The 25,883-nt window shown below is 41.8% G+C and overlaps 1 protein-coding gene across 4 annotated transcripts in view; it reads right to left on the reverse strand.

The window, feature by feature from the left end:
• rrp1 (ribosomal RNA processing 1) overlaps positions 1-25,883 on the reverse strand; it is an 80,907-nt gene that overhangs the window by 15,721 nt on the left and 39,303 nt on the right. For all 4 annotated transcript variants that reach the window (XR_004501209.2, XR_004501207.2, XR_004501208.2 and 1 more), the window contains exons 11-14: positions 17,511-17,530; positions 17,256-17,399; positions 2,189-3,339; positions 1,191-1,355 (exon numbers count right to left, since the gene is read on the reverse strand). Coding sequence is in view for 1 of the 4 variants with exons in the window: in XM_033617324.2 (XP_033473215.1) it covers positions 1,191-1,355; positions 2,189-3,339; positions 17,256-17,399; positions 17,511-17,530 (1,480 nt within the window). In the remaining 3 variants the exon portion in view is untranslated. The remainder of the gene's footprint in view (positions 1-1,190; positions 1,356-2,188; positions 3,340-17,255; positions 17,400-17,510; positions 17,531-25,883) is intronic.

Genomic DNA, 25,883 nt, shown 5'->3' on the forward strand with positions numbered 1-25,883 from the left:
GCCAAGAGTGTGCAAAGCAGTAATCAGAGCAAAGGGTGGCTATTTTGAAGAAACTAGAATATAAAACATGTTTTCAGTTATTTCACCTTTTTTTGTTAAGTACATAACTCCACATGTGTTCATTCATAGTTTTGATGCCTTCAGTGAAAATCTGCAATGTAAATAGTCATGAAAATAAAGAAAACGCATTGAATGAGAAGGTGTGTCCAAACTTTTGGCCTGTACTGTATATATATATGTGTATATATATTCATATTCTTGGGACAATGTTTCAAATACTTAACAATAAACTATGCTAAATTTTGACTGTTTTCTAAGCGTTTTCCCTTTTTTTAGACTAGTCAACTGGTCTCAATTAAAATTTTCATTTAGTCCACAGTGAAATTAGTCATCAGGAACATCCCTAGGCCCGACCATCAGAAAAGGTAACCCTCCATGAAGATCATTGTTCATTCTGACTAATTATAAGAACTGGTCACAGGTCTGGATAGAGCAGTCACTCGGTCTGGTTCTGGGCTGCACTTTGCCATTTGGTGATGCCTGATCAAGTGGGAAAGTTAACTAGCTTCAACTTTCTGAATGGAATTCAAACTTAGAGTATATCAATGCATGAATGTTGACTGTTGTAGGGGATTGCTCTCACACACTTCTTAATGGATTTAATGTACTGACAAAATACATGGAGTAGGACACAATCATGGAAGTTTAAGAACTCTGTAATCAGCTGATGTTCATACATATTACCATAGTTACACCCATGCATTAGCATAAAAGGGCTGGGTTATAAGCCTTATAAAGATCATTTATAAGATCACAGTATTGTTTCACTATCAGCAGATGGATTTATTAGCAGTTTAGCTTTTAAAATCATGCTCATAATAGCACATGTCTGCTATTGTAAAATCCTGTGGCTGGTTTGCTTGCTTTCACACCACAGATGAACCATACCAGAGTCTGTTTGTGACCAGACTGAGACCACCTCTTCAAGAAGGCCTTGATCCAGTTGATCCTGAGTGTGACTGCTCTTTTCACACCTGCCAAAACAAACCGCACTTGCCCAAACAAAACGCAAATGAACTTGGGTGCGATTCAACCAACCAACAGAGCAGGTGAAAAAGCGCCCTAGACATGTAGATAGTTTTGGTCTCTCAACTCTTTGATACTTAGTTCTGACTGTTGATCATTTTTACCTTCTTGCTGAGCAGTGGGAGGCTGGGGCTCCCCTTGGTTTTGCAAAAGAGTGGTGCTGGGACTGAAGCGTTGCTCTGAAAGGTGATGAAGTTAGACACCAGCTCTGAGGAAATCTTCTTTTGGGACTTTTTAGTGTGCAGAGGTGTGGATGGCTCTCCAACATCCTGAAATGGAAAGAAATAAAAAATAATGACTGTCCCAGCTTACTCAGTATGGAAGTCCATGGTGAGGGCTGGCAGTCCAAAAAGGCATCCAAGGCATTATAGTTAAAAATTCTTTAGTCACATGGATGGACCAACGTGTTTCAACTTTAGACAGGGTATGAAATGCATTGGAACAGGTGTGTCAATTTAAAACTTATCAAGAGGTCATGTGACAAAGGTCATGACATGTTGGTAGCACCTACTCAAGGGAGACCACTTGAAAGACAAAACAATGAAAGTAATGACAAGGAAGTAACTATATACTGTGACAGATTCTCATGAAGTAGCAGAAACACTGTGACCAAACAGACAGGAAGTGACATGAAAAAAGAAAAATGTATTAAGATCAAAGGAAAACATGACACAAAATAGTACATAGTGTGGATGGACAAAAAAAACTCATAGGACATATAATGTGGGGACACTGGAAAAGTTAACCTCATAATACTTGACAAAACAATTACTCCTCTCTCCTTGCCGCTTACCCTGATGAGGACTGTCTAAGGTCAAAACGCATTGGTCTATCAGTGTGAATACAGAATTTTTAACTATAATCACAGTGCCTCAGATCCCTTTTTAGACTGCTAGCCCACACCATGGCCTTTTACACTGAGAAAGCTGGGACAGTCATTGCTTTTCATTCCTATGGGACAATTTGCCCTATCCTTGAAGAGTAGCCAATTTTTTTTATAATTTACCTACACCTAGTGTCTTGACCCAGTGCAGCACTCCCCAGTTTTTCTGCCAATTTAGTCTCACCTCATTTGAACCATTTAACCTCATCAAAGACTCACTCTGCTTGGTTTTGACATCTTGCCAACAGGTTCTTTTGTGAGGCCATTTAAGGATGTAGCCTGCCATGCAGCCACCTGCAGCTCATCGACTTCATACTCAAATATCACAGGGATCTTCCTTTTCCTCCTCTTGTCCAATTTCCCAGAGGAAGAGAGCCTTTCATTGTCATCCAATAGGGGCTCTTCATCAACACTGCCAACCACCTGTGACTGGGTTTGATCTTTATCGTGCACTTTGGCTGGTGCTGATTTCTTTTGCTTCTTTGCTGGTGTTGTCATGGTGATGTCAAACAGAACTTTCTCAGCATCCACAGCCAGCGTGGTTTCCACTGCTGCTCCCTTCTCCTCCGCAGTAGTCGATTCTTTTTGATTCTTCTCTCTATTCTTCTTCAGTGGGGTGACAGTGGTTTCATCTGCAGCAGGCAAAGCTTCAAGGGTTGCATCCTCCTGCTTGCCTTTTTTCTTTATCTTCTTTTTAAGTGGCACTGTGGTGGCATCTTGTGATTCTTCCTGACCAACAGATGTGATTGCATCAGTGTGTTTTCCCTCTACTTCAAACTGTGTCTCAGGCTTAACCTGTGGTGATTCATCAGCTTCGAGATCCGTTTTGTTTCTTTTTCTATTGCACACAGCCTTCAGGCCCTTCTTCTTTTGCGTCTTCTTCCCTGAGACTGTAGCATCGGCTTCGGACAACAGCTTCTTAGATGGGCCCTTGTTGTCAGTTGTGCAGAATGTTGATTGGCTGGTTTCTTCTGTGACTGTAACTGTAGGCTGTTCCTTTACTTCAGAGAGGAGCAGAGTTCCTGACTGACCCTCTGTAGTTGCTGCCTCTATTACTTTTAAAGATGAGAGGGAACTTTGCATCTGTGCTTCCTTTCCTGAATCTTCTGTTTGTGAACACTCCGGACCACCTTCAGTGTCTTTAATTGCACTCTGAGCTTGATCCACAGTTTGTTCGTGTTCAGACCTCTCTGTATTTTCCTCTTTACCTGCACTTCCACCTTCACCTGCATTCTTCTTCTTCTTTCTCTTCCTTTTCTTCTTCTTGTTCTTTTTGTTTTCAGTATTTGCAGCTGGGTCGGTTGGTTCATTGTGATCTTTCCCTGAATCCTTGTTTAGCTTGTTGAGCGTGGATGACTTCTTTTTCTTCCCTGAAGTAACAGAGACACACATCAGAAGTCTTTGTCATCAATACATGAAAAGCGCTGCAAGGACATAAACTGTAGTTCAAAACAATATTTCAGAAAAAACAAACTCAAGGACAAGATGTAGGGCATTGAACAGGTACAGATCGTGCTGTGTTCAGAAGGTATAACTGTAATAACTACTTGTGATAAATCTAGTTAGTCACTGTAAAAAAGCAGGAATCCCTGATGATGAGTAAGGAACCAGTAGTATTTCCTCTGACTCAGGAGCGCTACATTAAACAACATAAAACAGCCTCTGAAACACAACACATATGCAGGCCCAGGCTGTATTTATCAGCAGTTCTCACAGAATCTACTTACTAGTATTAATATTATTACGTTTTGCAATTTTGAACCTTTACAGTGTTGCACAGACGTCCCTCTCACCCGGCAACACTTCCCAATTGCTCCTGGGGGACCCCAAGGCGTTCCCAGGCCAGATGAGATATCCAGCATGTTCTGGGTCTGCCCTGGGGCCTCCTACCAGCGGGACGTGCCTGAAACACCTCCAGCAGGAGGCGACCCGTGGGCATCCTTATCAGATGCCTTAATAACTTCAACTGACCCCTTTCGACGCTTACTCTACTCCAAGCTCCCTCCAGATGTCTAAGCACCTTACCCTATCTCTAAGGCTGAGCTCAGCCACCCCACAGAGGAAACTCATTTTGGCCGCTTGTATCCGTGATCTCAATCTTTTGGTCACGACCCAGAGCTCATGACCATAGGTGAGGGTTGGGAGATAGGTGGACCAGTAAATCGAAAGCTTAATTATGTTTCTGAAAACACTTTAGGCGAGAACTAGACAGTGCAGTAACATGTTGAGAGGAAGAATTCTCAGTTGCTATTAGGGGTATAACAATACACATATTCGTATTGGACTGTTTGGTATGTGGCTTTCAGCTTGGCATGCATTACAAACTGATCAATACCTTGATATATCCTATTCCATTTGGAAAATAAAATCTCACTGTAACATATACGACTACCGAGCCGAAGCACAAGCCACTGCACAGCCACAGACTCTCTTTAGCAGCGAAGCCAGCAGCACACAAACCCCGAACCAGGGAACAAGAGCCGCTGTCTGGCTTCAGCCTCCCATTCAGCAGCGAACAGCGGTTAATGTTAGCACATAGCACACATTCACAGCATGAGCAGTAACTGCTGGCAGGCCAAGTAGCCAATCGGGATGATAAACTGAAAGGTTCGTTGGTGATGGCTGTTAAGCTTGTTTACATGACTGTGGCATTTAACTGAGATGGCTATTTATGTATTTATTAGACTGAAAGAGCTCAGAGAGCTTGTGGGACATAAATTCAATACTGACACACCGTGGGTGAAAGAAACAACACTGATACTATGCGCTCCGATGTCAGAAGTAAGATAGTATTTATATAGTAGGGAAGAGGTTATGTTAAGGATGACTCCAGTGCATCAATGAACTATGATGTCAGGCCCACCCAAAAAATCCTGGACACAGAAATGATGAAAAACAGTTTAACTATCTAACGTCACAATTCAGTAGGCCACAACACTTAACAGTCTTCTCACATTTTCAACAAGTATTATCTAACAGGAAAAATGGAATTACAAAGAAATCACTAGCCCCTTTTACACTGCCAGATTTTTCGCAAATGTTGGGCTGATTTGTCGGCCACACAGAGGCGGAAAGGCGAGTTGATCCGAAGCGCCCAATTTTCCGCCTCAGAGGGTAGTCATATTGGCGGAACCCTTTAAGTTTAAACAGACCGAGGTGGCCTTCCGCAACGGGAGGGGCTGTTGAAGACTTGTGGGAGGAGCTGTTGATGACGCTGCATGTGCGAGCCACTGGCGGTGGACTAACAAGAAACAGCTGATTAGCAGGAATGAGCAGCTAGTAGCAAGAGGGAAACGCAAACCTGACAGACACTGTAAAGATGAGCAACTGGGGAGACAAGGAATAGCGCGCTCTCCTTGTCCTCGCAAACGAAGAGGCTATTAACCATCAGATGACGGGGATGGTAAAGAACGGGCCGATTTACGAGAGCCATCGCCATCTGACTACTGCCTCCTGACTACCGCCGCCTGACTAGCCGTGGCTTCCCTCCCACGTAACTGTTTAAGTCACACGCTGAGCTACACCTTTTTTTTACTTGCTTACGCCCCCCATTGCCCCGAAAAAGGCGCATTCTGTATAAACAAAAGTAGGTAGGCGGCAATTTGCTGCACTCCCCGATTTTGTTTTTATACTGCCAATGCTGAAAAAAAGACTATCTAAAAGGGCTACTGATTTTGCTTTTCATGGACTTTAACCAGCGTATTCTAATAAGACAGTAAGTTCTTTGAACAAAAAACAAAATTTCAAATGATGTTAGTTTTTTATACATTTAAACTTTTAAATATCAAGGAAACTTCTCTGGCACTTCTACTGTCTTTGCTGTATCAAAAATGTACCAAACCGTGACACCACTGTATCATATTAAACCAAACTGAATTTTATTAACGTTACACCCCTAGTTGCTATGGGCTCACTGCTGGGGTGGGGGAAATGTAGACATGGAAAATTCAGCATTGATTCAAAAATGTCAGTAAATGATTATCAAAATGTTTATTAACAATGGGATGTTAATGGAACGAAAGAGGCGGGACTTAACTGTTAGGGCAGTGCAGCTACTGGACAGTCTACCACATGACACACTAGATGGTGTCATCACTCACCACTGATTGGTAAGGTCAAGATAACAACCCTTCTCAAACAGCAATCAACTGACATGAACACAATATCAGTTGTAACACACTGGCTCGGGGATTGTGACAAGAAGGGAGTCTATGTAATATTATTCTTAAAACACTTTATTAAACTAAGGTTAACATAAAACCAATAAAGGAGTGGGTAGATAAGCATTATCAGTAATAAAAGCAGTACATGTTTGTTATGTGTGCTGTGGAGGTGTTGAAGGTGCAAAAGTAAAAGAAGATGATGTAGGCTGGATGCCAGCTGTAGGAAGGGAGAGTCAGAGTGAGCATAGGGCCAGTGTTTATCGCTCAAGGGCCCAGGTGAGCCAACTCAGATGACAACCTGACGAGCTGACATTTTGATGTGTCATAGTGGGAAAAGCACAGTTGCATTCAATAGGATTAATGATAGCTGCATTCCATGTAGGGGAGGTCCTAATATTTTGCATGCTGGATTACTGGAATAGCTCGCTGACACACTTAATGGGACTGAATGGTTATATTCATGTTTGATATAAACACATCTAAAAATTAAATGAAATCCAAAATCTGAAAACTTAATTTACAAAACATCAATTCAATTCAATTTTCAATTTTATTTATAAAGCCCAATATCACAAATCACAATTTGCCTCACAGGGCTTTACAGCATACGACATCCCTCTGTCCTTAAGACCCTCACAGCGGATAAGGAAAAACTCCCCAAAAAAAAACCCTTTAACGGGGAAAAAAAAAAACGGTAGAAACCTCAGGAAGAGCAACTGAGGAGGGATCCCTCTTCCAGGACGGACAGACGTGCAATAGATGTCGTACAGAACAGATCAGCATAATAAATTAACAGTAATCCATATGACAATATCATATATATATATATATATATATATATATATATATATATATATATATATATATATATATATATGTATATATATATCATATACATCAGACTGTATATGTAGCTTTAGTCTGTGCAAAACACTACGCAAATGTCACATGTTGGGCTGAGTTTAGAGAGCACCAAAAACCATCCACCCAGTATGAGCTCAATCAGATATACGGTTGTGATTTGCGATAACCCAAAAGAAATATCATTTCTATGAATGATACATAAAAATGTAAATAGCTACTGTATAAATTTAATAGCTCAGTGTTTTGAGACATATGCTCTTTCTGTTTCATTCTAAGAGTTTTTATGTTTTCTTTGCACATATTGCAGGGGTAACCATATTTTTTGAATGGGGGCCAGATTAAATAACTTGACAATACCTGGGGGCCAGCTGTTTCTCACATCATATGGGATATAAAAAAAAATTATACCTCTCAAAAAATTAAATGAACACTTAAATCATACATCAGATCTTGATCAACGAATTCTTCAAGTTAAAAATCTTTACTGATGTACATTAAATAATTAGTTGAGAACAAAATTACGTAATGGTGAGTGGAAACCAAAATCATCAACCCACTGAGGGCTGAATTCAAAATCCCACCAAAAATCAAAGTAAAACATTGAAATCACAGGCTGATCAAATTTGTGTGAATTTTATCGCAACTCATAATGTGACTCAGTAGAGACTATGGCCCCCGCGTGCCTGTATGCACTCCCGACGACATCTGGACATGCTCCTGATGACTCGACTGATGGTGTCCAAGGAGCTCTCCTCCCAGACCTGGATTAGGGCATCAGTGAGCTCCTGGACACGCTGTGGCAGTACTTAGCGCATTGGCTGCACGGATAGATAATATCACATAGGTACTCATTTGGATTTAAGTCAGGGGAGCGAGAGGGCCAGCCAATGGCATCAATATCTTCATAATCCAGGAGCTGCCTACACACTCTGGCCACATGAGGTCAGGCATTGTCCTGCGCAAAGAGGAACCCAGGGCCCACTGCACCAGTGCAAGCTCTGACAATTGTTCTGATGATTTCATCGTGGTACCTGACAGCAATCAGGGTACCATTGGCTATGACATGGAGGTAGGCTTGTCATGATACCAGAATTTCAGTAGTTGATACCAATACCAGTGAATTTCCACGATTCTCAATACTCATTCGATACCATGATAAAAATCAAAAAACAGAACTTGTGTATTTCTAAATTCACTACTTTATTAAAACCGTTTAGAACTTTAACTTCAACTCTAAGGCTTCATTTACACCGCAAGCAATCTACAAGCGCAGCGGCAGCACACGTGTATTCACACCAAAACCGAACAGAAGCATCGCGCAGCGGCCGCTGCTGTCCTGTCAAAATACAAACCACACCCAACAGTTGGTGGTGGCGGTGCACCGTGTTTGCAAATCTCCAATAAACCCCAAAGCCCACGGTGGACAGGTGGAGAATTTATATTTAGCACTACAAATGGGTAAGTACAGTCAGGTCCATAATTATTTGGACAATGATACAGTTGTCATCATCATTTCAGGATGAAAGCTGAAGTGTTTGGGGCACCATTATCTGCTCAGATTCAACTAAATGCTTCAAAACTCATTGGACGATGCTTCACAGTGCAGATGGACATTGACCTGAAGCATATTGCAAAAGCAACCAAAGACATTTTTAAGGCAAAGAAGTGGAATGTTCTGCAATGGCCAAGTCATATCATCTGACCTGAATCCAATTGAGCATGCGTTTCTCTTGCTGAAGCCAAAACTGAGGGCAAAACACCCAAAACACAAGCAGGAAGTGCAGACAGCTACAGTAAAGGGCTGGCAGAGCATCACCAGGGAAGAAACCCAGCATCTGATGATGCCTATGTGTCCAACACTTCAGGCAGTCATTGACTGTAAAGGATTTGCAACCAAGTATTAAAACTGACTGTTTAATTGATGATTATGTTAGTTTGTCCAAATACTTACGAGCCCTTAAAGTCGGGGGACTGTGTGAAGAAATGGTTGTAATTCCTACACGGTTCACACTACATTTTTGAAAAAAGTCTTAAATGAAAGCTGAGAGTCTGCACTTTAAGCAGGTATTCATTGTTTCATTTAAACCCCATTGTGGTGGTGTACAGAGCCAAAATGACGACAACTGTATCATTGTCCAAATAATTATGGACCTGACTGTATATGAAACATGTGCCTGTCAGGTCGGTACGGTAGCTGAGAGAGGTCACAACACACGCAAACTCGTGTTTTATGTTGAATACCGTGACCATTCGCTCGTGACTCGCTCAAAAAAAAATCGGTGTCTCTTCTATTTTCAAGCATGCTCGTGAAAGCAGCATGACTCGAGCAGCACATAGAACGGATGCAGTGTGAATGCTCTAACCTGTTAACATGCTCTCACATGTGCTCAGTGTGAACCTGCTCACATCTGTGAAGAGAATGAGGCACCAATGGTGGAGCTGCCAATTCTGGTGTCCTCTGGCGAATGCCAATCGAGCTCCCCAAGATTGTTGGGGCTGATGGCCTCAGCCCTGGTGGTAGTCCCAATGGGATGCCTGCATATTAAGGGAATGCAGCATTGGGTGGCTTCTCACAGGCTAGACCCATGCCGTCATGGCTCTCACAACGTGCGAGTCACTGTGGCCTGCTGGGCAGCATTAATCCCATGGAGAAGCGTAGGCTTCCTGACTCAGGGAGTGCCAATAAAGGTTATTTTGTGCAGTAAAGTGGTCACAACAGATGCCTCCCTATCGGGCTGGGGAGGCGTGTTCGAAGGGAGAGCGGTAAATGGGACCTGGGATCCTTACATGCGCTCATCCCACATAAACTAAAAAATTTCCTTCCTTTTCTGAGGGGACATCATGTGTTAGTCTGGATGGACAGCACCACAGTAGTGGCTCATATCAACAGACAGAGGGGGCTGAGGTCCCTTCAGTTACACACTGGCACAGACACTCATTGTCTGGAGCAGCAAACACTTTCTGTCCCTGAAGGCCACTCATGTGCCTGGGATACTCAACTGTGGAGCAGATCTCTTGTCCAGGGGAAAACCCCCTTTATGCGGAGTGGAAACTTCACCCAGGTGTAGTGGGTCTGATTTGGGAGCGTTACGGGTGGCCGTCTGTGGATCTCTTCTTACAAGACATGATAGATAAAGGAAAAGTTTTCTCTACCATCAAAGTTTAATTGACGGCTTTCTCTGCCTGCCATATTGGCCAGTTTGCAAACTACATCCTGGGACTTTCCCATGGTGTTGGATGCCCTCTCTGACCTACGTTTTGAATCACTGGAACTAGTGGACTTGAAAATGGTGCCTTTAAAGACAGATTTGCTACTGTCTCTTGCTTCAGCTAAACGAGTGAGTGAGATTCATGCTCTGTCAGTACACCAAGCATGTACGAAGTTCTCCTAAGGGAATGTAAAGGTGACCTTGCAACCTAATCCAGCATTTATGCCTATGGTGTTGGGGTCACATTCTCCAACTGACCTTGTGTCCTTCTATCCCCCATCTTTCTCCTCAGATGGGCAGAAGTGGGTATGTTGTGCCCTGTGCGGGCCTTAAGCATCTACATAGACAGAACAAAAAGCTGTAGGAAAAGTGACCAGCTTTATGTGTCTTGGGCAAACAGCGGCTTGGGGAAGCCAATCTCAAGGCAGCAGCTCTCCCATTTGATTGTTGGAGCTATTGCTTTAGCTTATAGCGCCAAGGTACTGCAGCCACCAGAGGGGCTATGTGTACATTCTACCAATCAATCAATCAATCAATTTTATTTATAAAGCCCAATATCACAAATCACAATTTGCCTCACAGGGCTTTACAGCATACGACATCCCTCTGTCCTTATGACCCTCGCAGCGGATAAGGAAAAACTCCCCAAAAAAACCCCTTTAACGGGGAAAAAAAAACGGTAGAAACCTCAGGAAGAGCAACTGAGGAGGGATCCCTCTTCCAGGATGGACAGACGTGCAATAGATGTCGTACAGAACAGATCAGCATAATAAATTAACAGTAATCCGTATGACACAATGAGACAGAGAGAGACAGAGAGAGAGACAGAGAGAGATGCAGGTAATAACAGTAGCTTACAACAACATTATTGAAAGTAATAATATTATAGTTATAGTTCTGGCTACTGTGGTACAATATGTTGAAAGTATGTATTAATATCTGGCAGTATACATGTGTGACAATAGTCATATGTGTATAATAACAGTAGAAGTCTGACTATTGACTAATGATGGCAGCAGCGGCAGGAGGCATCTGGCAGGACCACGGCAGCAGCACAACCACACACGTCACGCTGTCCAGGCACCGCTGCGATATGAGTTAATCTGAGAGACAGTGGAGCACAAAGGCTCCGGAGAAGAAGCCGAGTTAGTGACATCCAGAATGGCCGAGTTAGCAAGATGCAGTAATAGAATACGAGAGAGAGAGAGAAGGTGCCCGGTGTATTATAGGGGGGTCCTCCGGCAGACTAGGCCTAAGTCAGCCTAACTAGGGGCTGGTACAGGGCAAGCCTGAGCCAGCCCTAACTAGCTTATAAGCTTATAAGCCTAACTAATAAGCTTTATCAAAGAGGAAAGTCTTAAGTCTAGTCTTAAATGTGGAGACGGTGTCTGCCTCCCGGACCGTAACACGAAGATGATTCCACAGGAGAGGAGCCTGACAGCTGAAGGCTCTGGCTCCTGATCTACTTTTGGAGACTTTAGGGACCACGAGTAACCCTGCGTTCTCAGAGCGCAATGTTCTGGTGGGATAATATGGCACTATGAGCTCTCTAAGATATGACGGAGCTTGACCATTTAGAGCTTTATAAGTTAACAGTAGGATTTTAAATTCAATTCTGGATTTTACAGGGAGCCAGTGCAGAGAAGCTAAAACAGGAGAAATATGATCTCGTTTCTTAGTTCCTGTTAGTACACGTGCTGCTGCATTCTGAATTAGCTGGAGAGTTTTTAAGGACTTACTAGAGCTACCTGATAATAGAGAGTTACAGTAATCCAGCCTAGAGGTAACAAAAGCGTGGACCAATTTTTCTGCATCTTTTCGGGTCAGGATAGGCCTGATTTTCGCAATATTACGCAGATGAAAAAATGCAGTCCGTGAGGTTTGTTTTAAATGAGAATTAAAAGACAAATCTCGATCAAATATTACTCCGAGGTTTCTTACGGTAGTGCTAGAGGCCAGAGCAATGCCATCTAGAGAAACTATGTCATCAGATAAAGAGTCTCTGAGTTGTTTGGGGCCAAGAACAATAACTTCAGTTTTGTCTGAATTTAACACCAGGAAATTGGTGCTCATCCAAGTTTTTATGTCTTTAAGGCAGTTATGGAGTTTAGTTAATTGATTACTTCCTTCTGGCTTCATCGATAAATATAACTGAGTATCATCCGCATAACAATGGAAATTTATAGAGTGATTTCTAATGATGTTACCTAAAGGAAGCATATATAGAGTAAATAGGATTGGTCCGAGCACAGAACCTTGCGGAACTCCAAAACAAACTTTGGTACGTAAGGATGATTCATTATGAACGTCAACAAACTGAAAACGATCAGATAAATAAGATTTAAACCAGCTCAGTGCAGAACCTTTTAGGCCAATTAAGTGATCCAGTCTCTGCAGTAGAATTTGATGGTCAATTGTGTCAAACGCCACACTAAGATCTAATAAAACAAGTACAGAGACAAGTCCTTTGTCTGAAGCAATCAGAAGGTCATTTGTAATTTTAACTAGTGCTGTCTCAGTGCTATGATGCACTCTAAATCCTGACTGAAATTCCTCAAATAAATTATTATCATGGAGAAAATCACACAGCTGGTCTGCGACTACTTTCTCAAGGATCTTTGACATAAAGGGAAGATTAGATATTGGTCTATAGTTGGCTAACACCTCTGGATCCAGGGTGGGCTTTTTTAGTAGAGGTTTAATTACAGCTACCTTAAAAGACTGTGGTACATAGCCTGTTAATAAGGATATATTGATCATATCTAATATATGAGTGTTAACTAAAGGAAAGACCTCCTTAAGTAGCCTAGTTGGGATGGGGTCTAAGAGACACGTTGATGACAGGGTCTCACCACTTCGTGGGCCCTTTTCAGAGGGATCTCCATTCATGAGATTTGCGCTGCAGCAAGCTGGGCTTCCCCACACACCTTTGCTGGGTTCTACAGGCTTGATGTTACAGCCCCTATATTAGCCTATTCGGTGCTTAGTGTGGCTAAGCCTCAGTAATGCTTGTTTCAAGCCAGTTGACCCCCTAGTAACTAGGGTTGGGTACCATTCATAATTGAACCGATACAGTACCGGTACCGGTATCTGGAATTCGGTACTGGTACCAAACGGTACCTTATTTTGGTACTTTTTAACCCTATGGGCCCTAGGCCTTTTTGGGGTATTTTTACTGCCTTTACTTTTAAGCTCATATCACAGTCATTATAAAGGCTACATACACATGCTATATCTTGTTTTTTTTTCAGGACAATCTGGGCTAACCAGATTTGCCATCATTTCATGTTCTTCTATGTGCCTGTATTTTATACTAATTTTTATATCAATGAAAAAAACAAATCTGTGTGCCTACATTCTTACATTTTTACATGTATCTCACCATAGCAAGTTGGAAAAAGACATATTCTACCATATATGAAGAGGGGAGACTCTCTGGAATCTGGCAATATAAGAACCATGATGCTGAGACATTCTGTCACTTCACAGCTATCCAAAACATGTGGTTTGTGCCAGGCGGACATGATTGCCAGTATTTTTTCATTATTGCAAGAAATTCCATTGACTCATTCACAAGTCAAAAATGTGTTTTATCTGAAAGAAACATGCAATATTTATATTTGAGATCATACAAAAATAGTCCACCAAGTGCAATGATGTCCTCCAAGATAATATTTGTTTTTCAGTTTCAGTTATATATTGGGGAGACATTTTGGGCATTGGTGGGGGGGCACGTGTCCCCCTCAATGTATATGGTGACTACGGCCCTGTCAGCATGCATAATTAGGCTGCAGTTGTCTGGGTGCGCTAAGGTGAAGTGGCTGGTCTCGTCATGCAAAGTTTGATGGAGTGTCAACTGGACAATATGGAGATATTTGCATCTTGAAAGCCGGACTACAAATGTGGATAGACAGGGAGAAACACACGCAAGCCTAAGACGTGGTAAGATACGATATTCCTCACTATATGAAGTGACTGACAACAAGATCTGTATAATGGATTGTAAAGAAATTCGTCAAGTTTTTATTTTGTAGACAATTGATCTGTATTTATAGTGTGGATGAATGACAGCACAATGTGTGTGGTCCTGCGCTTTCATGTGATATGCGTGGCATTTCTGTGCGAGCCTGCATTCGCGAGTAATCCATCCAAGAGTAATGTGTGTGCAAAGCTGTATGAAAGCTCTGTTATACATCATTTTATTGTAATTTTTCGCTGTGAAAACATTGGCTTACCGACAAGTGCTTGGCCTTGTCAGAAAGCTACAATTCTGTTGTTTCCGCTGATATGCGTGGCTTCTCGCTTTAACACACAGTCGCGGGGAAAATCCACAGAGAAGAACGGGTGTGAATTTGGACGCACTATGCGTCGTTCGGGCCCATAGTCTAAACTTCTCAGTTTCAACTTTTTATTGAAAACATTTAGGAACAGTGCTGCACGTTAACTTTCGTCTGCACATTGTTTTTGTCGCCATTGTTGCTGAGTCTGAGGTGCGAGTCATGCGCTCTCGCTCCGCCTCCACCTCAGGTACCGAAATTTGGCACCATTTCATTTTAAGTGAATCAGTACTCGGTAGTACCGACGTGAATCGGTACCAAGTACAAAAAGTACCGAGTTTCGGTACCCAACCCTAGTAGTAACATCTGCCCAACAATCTGGGAGTCAGGATTTCCTAATGTGAGACACAAAACGAATGCTATGAAAGAGAACTTTACGTTACTTGTGTAACGCCGGTTCTCTGAGTAGCATGAGTGACAACCCTCCTTGCTCATTCATAGTGAGGAAGAGGTGAGCGGTTTTTTTTTTTTTTAAATAACTGGCAGCATAGTGTCAGGCCCTTTTATAGGGGGAGGGTCTCCACCCTCCCTGACACTGACGTACTTGATTCCAGCCAATACTGGCTGGCAGAATGCAATAGGAGCTTCTGATGAGGTCACGCTGTAGGTGTTCCCAATGTCAGACACGAAACTAATGCTACCTAGAGAACCGGGTTTACGCAAGTAACCTAAAGTTTTATTCCTGATGTGAATTTATTCTTTTTAAAAAATAATTCCTTGTAAATGTTACACTATTAGTTCTCTGAGAATCTCTTTCACATACTGGCAAAAATTGGTATTGTAACTGAAAAATCTCCAGTCGAATCGATAGAGACCCCTTGAATCGAAATGGAATAGAGTCAGGAAAGCCCGCGTCGGAAAATATGTCGTGTCAACCACCTGAAAAGCAGACAAAAATATCTGTTTTTTTTAAAGCTCCCAGGGTGGTGAAGATGGTGAAGAAGAAATGTTCTGATGTTTACTTCAATGTACAGTTCAAATAATTGTTCAGTTGTTATATTGACTGCTGTCATTAAAAGACACACATGAACACCATGATTCCTTTAAGTGTTTGTGTCTGTGTGCGTCTGCTAATGTAGCACCAGGTAAAATCCTAGGGTGCATATCCATAGTGAGTTTACTGTGGGTGCGGTTACATGATGGCTTCTCATTCAGAATGAAATAAATCTGAATGAAATCATTCGGAATTAAACTTTTTCCAGGTCGTTTACATGGGAAATATTCATTCCGAATGAGGGTTTACACAGGAGATCTGTTTAATCGCCTTTATCCGGGTCTGTGCATGGTTTGGGGCACGGAAGGTTTCTGATTGGATAGGGGGCGGGCGGATGTTACATGTTTACGTTTACCGGAAGAAAACACTGTAGTCCTCGCTCCGGATAACAAGATGCTTGACGACGCCGTTCTTAGTGCCTTTTTTGGGCTTGTTTTGCTTATATTCTTGAAGCAGCAGTACGACAACAACCTTGTTCTGCTAATGCTTCGTCTGTTGAGGAGGAGAAGGGAGGTAGAAAGTCGAGGAAGGGAGACAGAAGACTGTGCTTTGGCGTATGGAAACCGGTGTGTGCAACAAGTCCGACTCCTCTATCTCAGCCCATTGCTATGCGCGCTATACACGTCATCGTGCCAGAAGGGCAAGGAAACGAGCATGCGCAGAAAGAACGGAATGGCTGGAATAGGGTAGGAGGTGTATATAAGACAGAAAAATTCTTCCATTCGGGTTCTGAAAAGGAATATTCCACCCCTGTGCACCCGATTAGATTTTCTTTCGGGTTGGCTGTTTTCATTCGGGTTGAGGTGTTTACAAGGAGCATTTCTATTCGGGTAGGGCTTCCAACCCGAATGCAAAAGGAATACATGGCTCCATGTAAACGCACGTTGTCTCCTTTCAGATTTAATGGGTCAGGGATGCAGGACGCATACCCAGCAATACCACTGCAATAAGCCAAAACTGCATCCAGCATAGCATAGCCCCATGTGTTTTCAGGTAAGCTAGCTAGTCACAAAGTCCTCTTTATTTTATCATTGATGTTACTCACACACTGCCACCCTGGACGTACATGAAAATTTTCATCTCATTAGCATAAGCAGAAGGTCAGCTGGAAATGTGGAGAGGAAAACAGAAATGTGGTGTGCTGACAAAATATTAAAACTAAGGAGTTGTTTCTGTGTATTTTATCAACTGGTTGGTTTTAGAGAGGGAAAAAAACAAAACTTTTTGGACTCTAATTGGACGTAAGAACTGGTATAACAGTTTATATTTCTTTATATACTCCATCAGAATCATTCACCAAACGATATTATTTATTAGTGTATTGAGGTTTTTTTTTGTTTTGTTTTTTAAACTTGTCTGATAACCTTTACTACCCCTGTCGGTTTTCAGAGCTCCATAAATTCCACAGCAGATTGAATAATGTTGCATAGGCAGGAAGTTTATGCACCAAAGGTATACTGAGATACTTGAAGAGCAGATGAAGCGCTCATGTGGGTTGCAGTATCATGGTATCCAGGAAGGTGCTCTTTGGTCAGGAAGTGCAGTACATCTTGAAAAAACAAAATCCAAGGCAACTCTTCTCTGATGGAAAAGTTAAAAGGCCTTTATTAAATGGCTAGTTCATGATGAACATTAAAAACATGCTCACTGGCCGGCCAGTGAGCATGGTGTTTTTGGATTTTGTTTTGGATTTTGTTTTTTCAAGGTATATTGAGATACCTTTACTTTTCTTGGCTGCTGGCGCCCCCTCATCATCCTCCTCCATCTGACCTCCACCTCTCTTCATCCTCTTTCTGCTGCCGAACATTTCATCATCCTCATCTGTCGAGACCTCCTCTGGATACTCATCCTGAGGAAAGATGCCTGAGAGGAAATCCAGGATAACAGGGTGAGACAGGATGAGGTCAAAGATCAAAAAACAATAATTCTGTTTTCATAAATATCAAGAAAGAAGGTGTGATCCTCAGCTCCTACCTTTATTCAGGTCACGCAGTCTGCCATTAAACACAAAACAAGGGGAGAGAAGAAAAGAAATTCATTAGTTTGAGTTCAAGCAGAGATCATTCATGGTGCAAAAGAAATAGCCCAGTAAGGCAGAATTTAACCAAGACACAACCAAATTAAAAATAAATAAATAAAAAAATCAAGCATTATTTAGGTGTAAAGGTTAGGGGTTGACGATATGGCCCTAAAATAATATCACGAAATTACAGGGCATTTTTGCCATAATGATATTCTTGAGGATATGACAAAAAAAGAAAAAAAGATTAATTTAAGAACTTAGAATTGCACCAAAATAAGAGGTATAGTTTTACAGGTCAACCTAACAGCTTGCCTTCAAATATTCAGTAAGAACTAAACAAAAATGATCTCTCATTTCTTTACTTTGTAAAAAACAACAGTAACTCAGGGTGAGATTCAGATTCTGTATACAATAGGCCTGTGCATAATCGATGTTCACTGTCTGCTAAACCTTCTGGTTCTTCTCCTTATCTGGTTAAGCACTCTCAGAGGTAATCATGTCCCCCTGGCTCATCCTCCTGCCAACCTCAATTGTGCACTACTAAATATAAGATCTCTCTCTAACAAAACCTTTTATATTAATAACATTATTACTAAATATGGTTTGCATTTCTTCTTCCTCACTGAGTGCTGGCTGTCTTCCACTGCCAATGTAGTTCTTACTGAGAACTCCCCCACCCCCCCTGGACTATAGCTTTTTATTTTCTGCTAGGCAAGACCGATCAGGGGGTGGTCTTGCAGTCATCTACTCTAACTCATTTTTATGTACTGTCTGCTCATTTGGTGCTGTCTCATCTTTTGAGTACCTGGCCATGGTTACTGGAACCCACCAACATGTTTTGGCATTGGTTATTTATAGACCACCTAGACATAACCCCAATTTCTTATTTGAATTTTCTGAGCTCCTATCAATTGCTTTGACTAAATATGACAACATAGTCCTCCTGGGCGCCCCAGTCTTTCGCCCCTCTTAAAACCAGTAAAGGCATGCGAACTAAATCTGTGCCCTGGTTCTCAGACCACACTCGCTCGTTAAAGCGGACTTGTCGCAGATTTGAACACAGGTGGCGTGCTACTAAATCCGAATCCTCTCACCTTGCCTGGTCCCACGGTTTTAAATGTTATAAACGTGCACTTTCTACTGCTAGGGGGGCTTATTTTTCCAATTATAAGAATAATCAATGGGTCCTGTTTAATACCGTGGCTAAGCTGACCCTGACCCAGCTAAGCTGACCCAGACCCACACCCAAATGTTTTTAATATTTCCTCTAGGGATGTTACCACACAGAATAAAAGGGGGAAATGATGGTGTGAAACAGCAGAGGCACTTTGTCAACCCGCTGAGTTAACGTTACTGTCATTAGCATCAAGCTAGCAAACAATGGTACATCCTCACGGTCGGACATAAAGTAATAACATTAACAAATAGCAGCGGGGCTTTTACTCACCAAAACTGCAGAGGCTCCAAGCTTCATTTGAAACAAACTACATTATAGATGGTCCGTTATTTATTAATTCCTCTGTGTGTTTATATATTTACTTTTTATCCGCTCCGTTGTCTTTGTAAAGTTAACATATTGCACCGTCATTTCAAACTCAACACTTGTTTCAAATTAAAAGCCCCTTATAACCTCGGCTGAGAGAATCCCTCCATTTTCTAAATAGACTTTTATTCTGAAACATTTGTCATAACTTCCTGTGGAAGATACAGTAGCTTGATAGTTTACTTATGGTGCTTCAAATGTAGCTCCTGCCATCTGCTGACGCTTTTAGGTGACTACAACAACACACGAAGAGACACAGTGACTCAAATAATAGTAAAAGTAATAAAATAGGACAAGAATAACCCGATGACATCACACACGCCGTGAAAGATGACCAGGGATAATTGGTGAGTACCAGCATGTAGCGTGTATCAGGCATAATGCAAGTCCTGAGTCTGAAATATGTCTGTCAGCGAGTCCTACTCCACCTATTTAGACTCTCAACGGCAGCATTTCTCCGACCACGTAGCGAGCCACAAGCGCCGTGGCTTCTTTCAGACTGATAGGTTTAACATTATCTCCGTTATTAGAACCAAACGACAGCCGTTGCTCTTTCGGAGCTGAAGGACCAGCGTTCTAAAAGTAACAAAAGTAACTGATGTCTTGTTTGAAAATGTACTTAAGTATTTGATTACTCAAACAGCAAACTAACGCGTTAGGTTACTTGTTACTGCAAAAAGTAATCAAAGTACTCTAACGCATTACTTTTCCCTGAGACCCGGTTCACCAGCTCTCTTTCACAGTTTGAACCAATCTCCTCTGAGGCCTTAGCCTCACTGGTAGCAGCCTCTAAGCCCACTACGAGCACATCAGACCCTATCCCATCTGCCCTCTTTAAGGAACTCTTTCACATCTTAAATGGTCCTACATGCACCATCTTCAACATGTCTCTATCCGAGGGGTCTGTTCCATTTGCATATAAATCTGCTCCTCAAAAAACCCAACTCGGACCCACTGGTTCTTGCCAACTATCGACCTGTCTCCACTCTTCCTTTTTCATCTAAAACACTCAAGAGAATTGTTGCCAATCACCTGACTACTCATCTTGCCACTAATAATCTTTTTGATAAATTTCGATCTGGCTTTCGATCCTGTCATTCCACCGAAACTGCCCTGACCATAGTTGTTAATGATCTGCTGATCACAGCAGATACTGGGTCTGCTTCCATACTTTTAATGCTTGATTTAAGTGCGGCATTTGACACTGTAGATCACACTATCCTCTTACATAGGCTAAAGCACTGTGTAGGAGTCCATGGGTCGGCACTTTCATGGTTCCACTCTTATTTATCCGACAGAACCCAATGTGTTAACTTCAATAATTCTTTCTCTGACTGCTCCAGTGTGAGCTCTGGTGTGCCCCAAGGTTCTGTCCTTGGCCCTCTTTAGTTTTGTATTTTTTGCTTCTTCTAGGAAGGATCATCTCAGAATGTGGCATCAAATATCAATGCTATGTGGATGACATCCAGCTGTACATGTCACTACAGCCTGATGACCCCTCTCAGACCCGTAATCTAAAGGCATGTGTATGTAAAATTAAACTCTGGATGAGTCAGAACCTTCTCATGTTAAATGCTGCCAAGACTGACCTAGTGGTGATCAAGCCCTCTAATTACAAGCAGTTGTCTCTAAAGTTTTGTTGTAATGTTGATGGATGTATGATCACGGAGAGTTTGTGCATAAGAAACTTGGGAGTCATCTTTGACCATACTTTATCTTTTCAGCCTCATATCAGGGAGATCACCAAATCAACCTTTTTTCATCTCTGTAACATTGCTAAAATCCGCCCTGTTTTGTCTCGTTGCAATGCTGAAATCGTCCTCCATGCTCTTGTGTCTTCTAGATTAGACTACTGTAATGTTCTTTTCTCTGGCCTCCCTGCATCTGCTACTCGTAGTCTTCAACTTGTGCAGAACACTGCCGCTAGAATTTTGACCAGAACCAGTAAATACAGTCATAACTCCTGTCTTAGCATCTCTGCACTGGTTGCCTGTCCAGGCCAGAGCTGATTTTAAGATCCTTCTTTTAACTTACAAGGCATTACATGGTCTGGCCCCATCCTACCTATCTGAATTACTCACACCCTATATTCCGCCCCGTCCCCTGCGCTCTTTGAACTCTCACCTTCTGGTCATTCCCTCTGTAAATAAAAAAATCAATTGGTTGCAGGGCCTTCTCCTACCGTGCACCTTACTTATGGAATCGCCTCCCGCTACATATTAAAGAATCCACTTCCATTGCAATTTTTAAAACACTTCTTAAAACACACCTTCTTACCCAATGTTTTGGAGAAATTTGAGTTTTCTAATTGTTATATCCTTGTCTGTTTTTCCTTTGTCTTTTTGTGTGTTTTTGCTTATTTGGCCGTCTACTCTTTACCTTGATTGTTTATATTGTAATTGATTCTGTAAAGTGTATTGAGACCATGTTTCTACCATGGTGATTTTACACTCTAAATCAACTGAAACTAAACTAAACTAAACTAATATTAATGGTTAAACAAAATCAAATCCAACACAAATTACAAATGTAAACAGCCCCCAAATACAAAGAATGTACCCTGGGATCTCTCTCTATATAAATCAACAGGCGATTTCCTTCTATTTGAGCAAAATCCTAAATAATTGAGTTATTTGTTTCTTTTTTTCAACTGGACCACTGCAGAGTCACTAATAATTTTGCTTTGAGCCATGCTTGTTGTTGCCATGGGTAACTGTATGACGTCAATGTCAACAAGTTTAAATATCGCAAGTATCACAATATGAATCTTTTACATGATATTAAATTAATAATAATTAAAGCTGCAAGCCACGATGAACGGGCCCTCACACCTCTGTGCAACTCGGGGGTGCTGGCAGGATGCCGGCTGATGCGTCAGTTCATGTCAAAGTCAGACAGCACAAGCAGGAGTGAGATGGCATGTCCCTCATTCGCTCCTGGAATGACTATTTTACATTTTGTACCACTTCCTCTTCCCACTAAAGGGAGTTGGAGAAGGCACTAAGGATATGTTATGTTCCTATACATGAAATATAGACCACAGCATGTAAATTTCAGGTAAATCAAGCAATTAGTGTCTGAAAAGATGAATTTCCTGTCGCCGCTAGGTGGCGCTGTGTTCTTCACTAAAGATTGACATAGGGTTAGGGTTAGGGATGGGACTGTCATCAATCCTGTGAAGTTCGGGGAAGATTGGACCACGTATGCTGGAGTTACAAACCACTTCCCGTTTATGGCGACACATTGCAGTTAAAACGCCTTGCCACGGTCATACGGTTTGACGAAAACTCAAGCTTCAAATAACTTTTCTTCTTCAAGGTCTTGGGGTGGGACAGACCAAGGTCTTAAGTCGATTGGATGAAATCTCTAGGTCAAGTTCGTTAATTTACAAGCCCTAGAAATGGGCAAAAATGCACAAAAGTGACACAAGTAAATTCAAAATGGCGGACTTCCTGTTGGGTTTGGAGCATGGCTCCAAGAGGCTTTTTGTACGTCCTAGAGTGTTACAGATGCCTACCAAGTTTCATACATGCAGGTCAAATCAGCTTTGGGGGCTGCTTCATTGAAATTTTCTAGGGGACGCTGTTGAGCCATCTTGGCACATCAAAGCACAAAAATCACATCAGACAACAGAAATTGGGAACTCTTGTGTGTGTGACACATTTGGTGAGTTTTCAAGCATCCATTGCCCCTTAAAAACAACTTTGTGTTTTATGGCAAATGAGGCGGTGCCACAGTGACAGCGTTTGATGAAAACTCAGAAGCTTCATTTTTGAGTACCATCAAGGTCTTAGGACTTTTATCAGCAGTTTTGAGGTGCTAGAAGACGGACATCAAAGAATGAACTAAGTGACTTTCTGTTGCCAGTAGGTGGTGCTATTACGGTGATTCAAAATTCCTCTGTAGATGTTTTCAGGGCTGGACTGTCATCATATGTGTGAAGTTTTGGAAAGATATGTCCAAGTGGAATTAAGTCACAGCAATGTTTATCATCATGGCGAAACATCAAAATTCACCGCCAGGCCATGGCCACGCCCTCTGACAAAAACTCACAGTTTCCACAATAAAGCATCATCAAGGTCTTATGGCTTTTTTGACCAAGTTTGAGGTGGATGTGGTCAACTTTGTAGGAGATATTCATCAAAGTCTAAAACATAACATTTCCTGTTGTCAGTAGGTGGCGCTATATCTATCACTAATTATTGATATGTAGATGTATTCAGGACAGGACTGTCATCAATCCTGTGAAGTCTGGGGAAGATTGGTTAATGTAAGCCAGAGTTATAAACTACTTGCTGATTCGTGGCGAGTCCCCTAAGTTTGACGCCATCCCACGGTCACACGGATTGACGAAAACTCAAGATTCAAATAACTTTCCTTCTTCAACATCTTGGGGTGGGACAGACCAAGGTTTGAAGTCGATAAGATGAAATCTCTAGGACTAGTTCTTTAATTTAGGGCCCCTGGAAATGGGCAAAAATGCACCACAATTGCACAGCAATTTCAAAATGGCCGACTTCCTGTTGGGTTTAGAGCATGCCTCCAAGAGGCTTTTTTGTACTTTTTGGAGTGTTACATATGCCTACCAAGTGTCATACTCCTGGGTTAAACCAGCTTCGGGGAATGTTTCGTTGAAATTTTGTAGGTGGCGCTACTGAGTGATTTTTTGAAAGCCAAGCATGAGACCCTTAAAATATCAAATTTTTCACCAGTTCTGATACATCTGCAAAGTTTCATGAGTTTTTGAGTATGTTAAGCCCCCCAAAAAGGCAATTCATTTGTCAGAATCAGAATCAGAAGAATCAGAAGAAGAAGAATTCCTTGCATTTCAATAGGGTCCTCGCACCGCTTGGTGCTTGGGCCCTAATAATTGATGGGGAGAACCAGCACAGCAGCTGAAAGGGTTAAACAGCCATCCACAACACTGCGCTTACTAAATACTGAGTACTGGGCAGCAGAGCTCTAAGAGTTAAAGGGCAGCAAGAACACAAATCAGGTGCTGTGGTCATTCTTTTTAATCTCTGACAGCTATAACATCGCAGATTTCTTCCTGCCCTATAAAACTATATCAACAAAAATCCTCATGGAACAGCACTGACTCAAACACTTCACTGCTGCAAAAGCCACCTAATGACTGCATTTGATTTTTAAGTTGAAGCATTTGAGCTGGGGGTGCAGTTGGGCTTTCTCTTGTTAGAAAATAATGGGTATGAAATAATGCACACATGCAAATGTGAAACTGAAACTTTGGGTAACTGTTCTACAATTGGTCAATCTGTCAACCCAAACATCCATTATACCACAAGTTAAAGACTAACTTATAAACAGTCAGATAATCTGGAGAAACTGCTTGCTGGTTTGCAACCTGTCTGATTGTCTGACTGCTGTATTTCTCTCCATGTGGGATTTTGTTGTATCCATATCACTGTGTTCCAAGACTTGAGTCATTACTTTGGTGAGTCTGAAGCCATTATCTACATTTTTTGACATAGTTATCATCACTGTGTTCAAGTCCCGATATCTGCTATGAGAGAGAAGAGAGAACAATGGACATGGACTTAAGTACAGCCTGCAGATGACAGACTGAAATGTAATAAATAATATAGCATCAACTTTCCTGTATGGGAGAAAGATGAGATAGAAGCAGTGTACTGGTAGCTTAGGAGAACCTTTTTCATAGCAGACATTTTGATTTTTCATAGCAAGAAAAGCACAGGTGAAACTAAAAACATGAACACAGGCTCAGTTACATTGAGTGTGCCAGCGAGCTGCCCCAGTGAGCCAGCATGCAAAATACCAGGACCTCCCCTACAGGGAATGCAGCTATCATTAATGCTATCAAATACAACTGTGCTTTCCTACTATGACATGTCAAAGTGTCTGCTTTGGAAAGGTCTATTCTGTATTCTTCTTATGCGTATTATTTTCAATTTCTTTCTCTTTGTTGAAAAACAAAAGAAAATTAAAGCTGCGAGCAGCGTTCGGCCGGACCTCGGACTCTCGCCGTTTCGGCCTCCAGCTCACGCAGACAGTGCGAATTATTCGTAAGAGTAGAAATGTCGATAAAACAAGCAATGTCAAGAGTGCTAGAGGTCATTTTTGGCAATATAGGGACTTAATATAACAGTATGTTACAATATATATTTAACAGTCACAATCACAAAAGTAGCAACAGTATTATCAGTAACTAGAAAATGCAATTTCTTCAGAAATTGCGGGTGTGAATGTGACTGCGAATGCTGCATAGCTTAGACTACACTGGAATGCTCGCTTGAAGCATTGAATAGTACAATACATTTCTTGAAAACTTTGCCTTGGCCGGGGAGCATACCCGGGTCTCTGTTGCCAACAACAATACCACATGACCAACAGAGCTGTTTAAGGATGAAGTCAAGCCAGCTAGAGAATCTCGAAATGTCGAGAAAACAAGCAATGTCAAGAGTACGCAAGGTCATTTTTGGCAATAGACTTAATATTACAGTGCTGTTGGGGTTCACGGGACCACATATGATTATTTGTCATTTGGTAAAATCTAAACTGGAGATTTAAAGGCTTCCTTCTCTGCATGCTCTTTGCTCTCCAAACAAAGACAGCTATTTGACACGCATCTCCAGAAGGTCTCACCTCACACCTCAGTGAGACACAAGTCTCACAACTTGATTGGACAGGACTTGTACACTGACATGTGACTCTGTGATGTCACAGGCCTGTAGAAGGTCTGCTCCCTTCCAACAGGTCCCTCTCTTGCTCCAGCTGCTGAACAGCTCACACCTCTTTCCGG

The sequence above is a fragment of the Epinephelus lanceolatus genome, chromosome 14 (assembly GCF_041903045.1).
Source record: "Epinephelus lanceolatus isolate andai-2023 chromosome 14, ASM4190304v1, whole genome shotgun sequence".
In the NCBI taxonomy this organism is placed as follows: Eukaryota; Metazoa; Chordata; class Actinopteri; order Perciformes; family Serranidae; genus Epinephelus; species Epinephelus lanceolatus.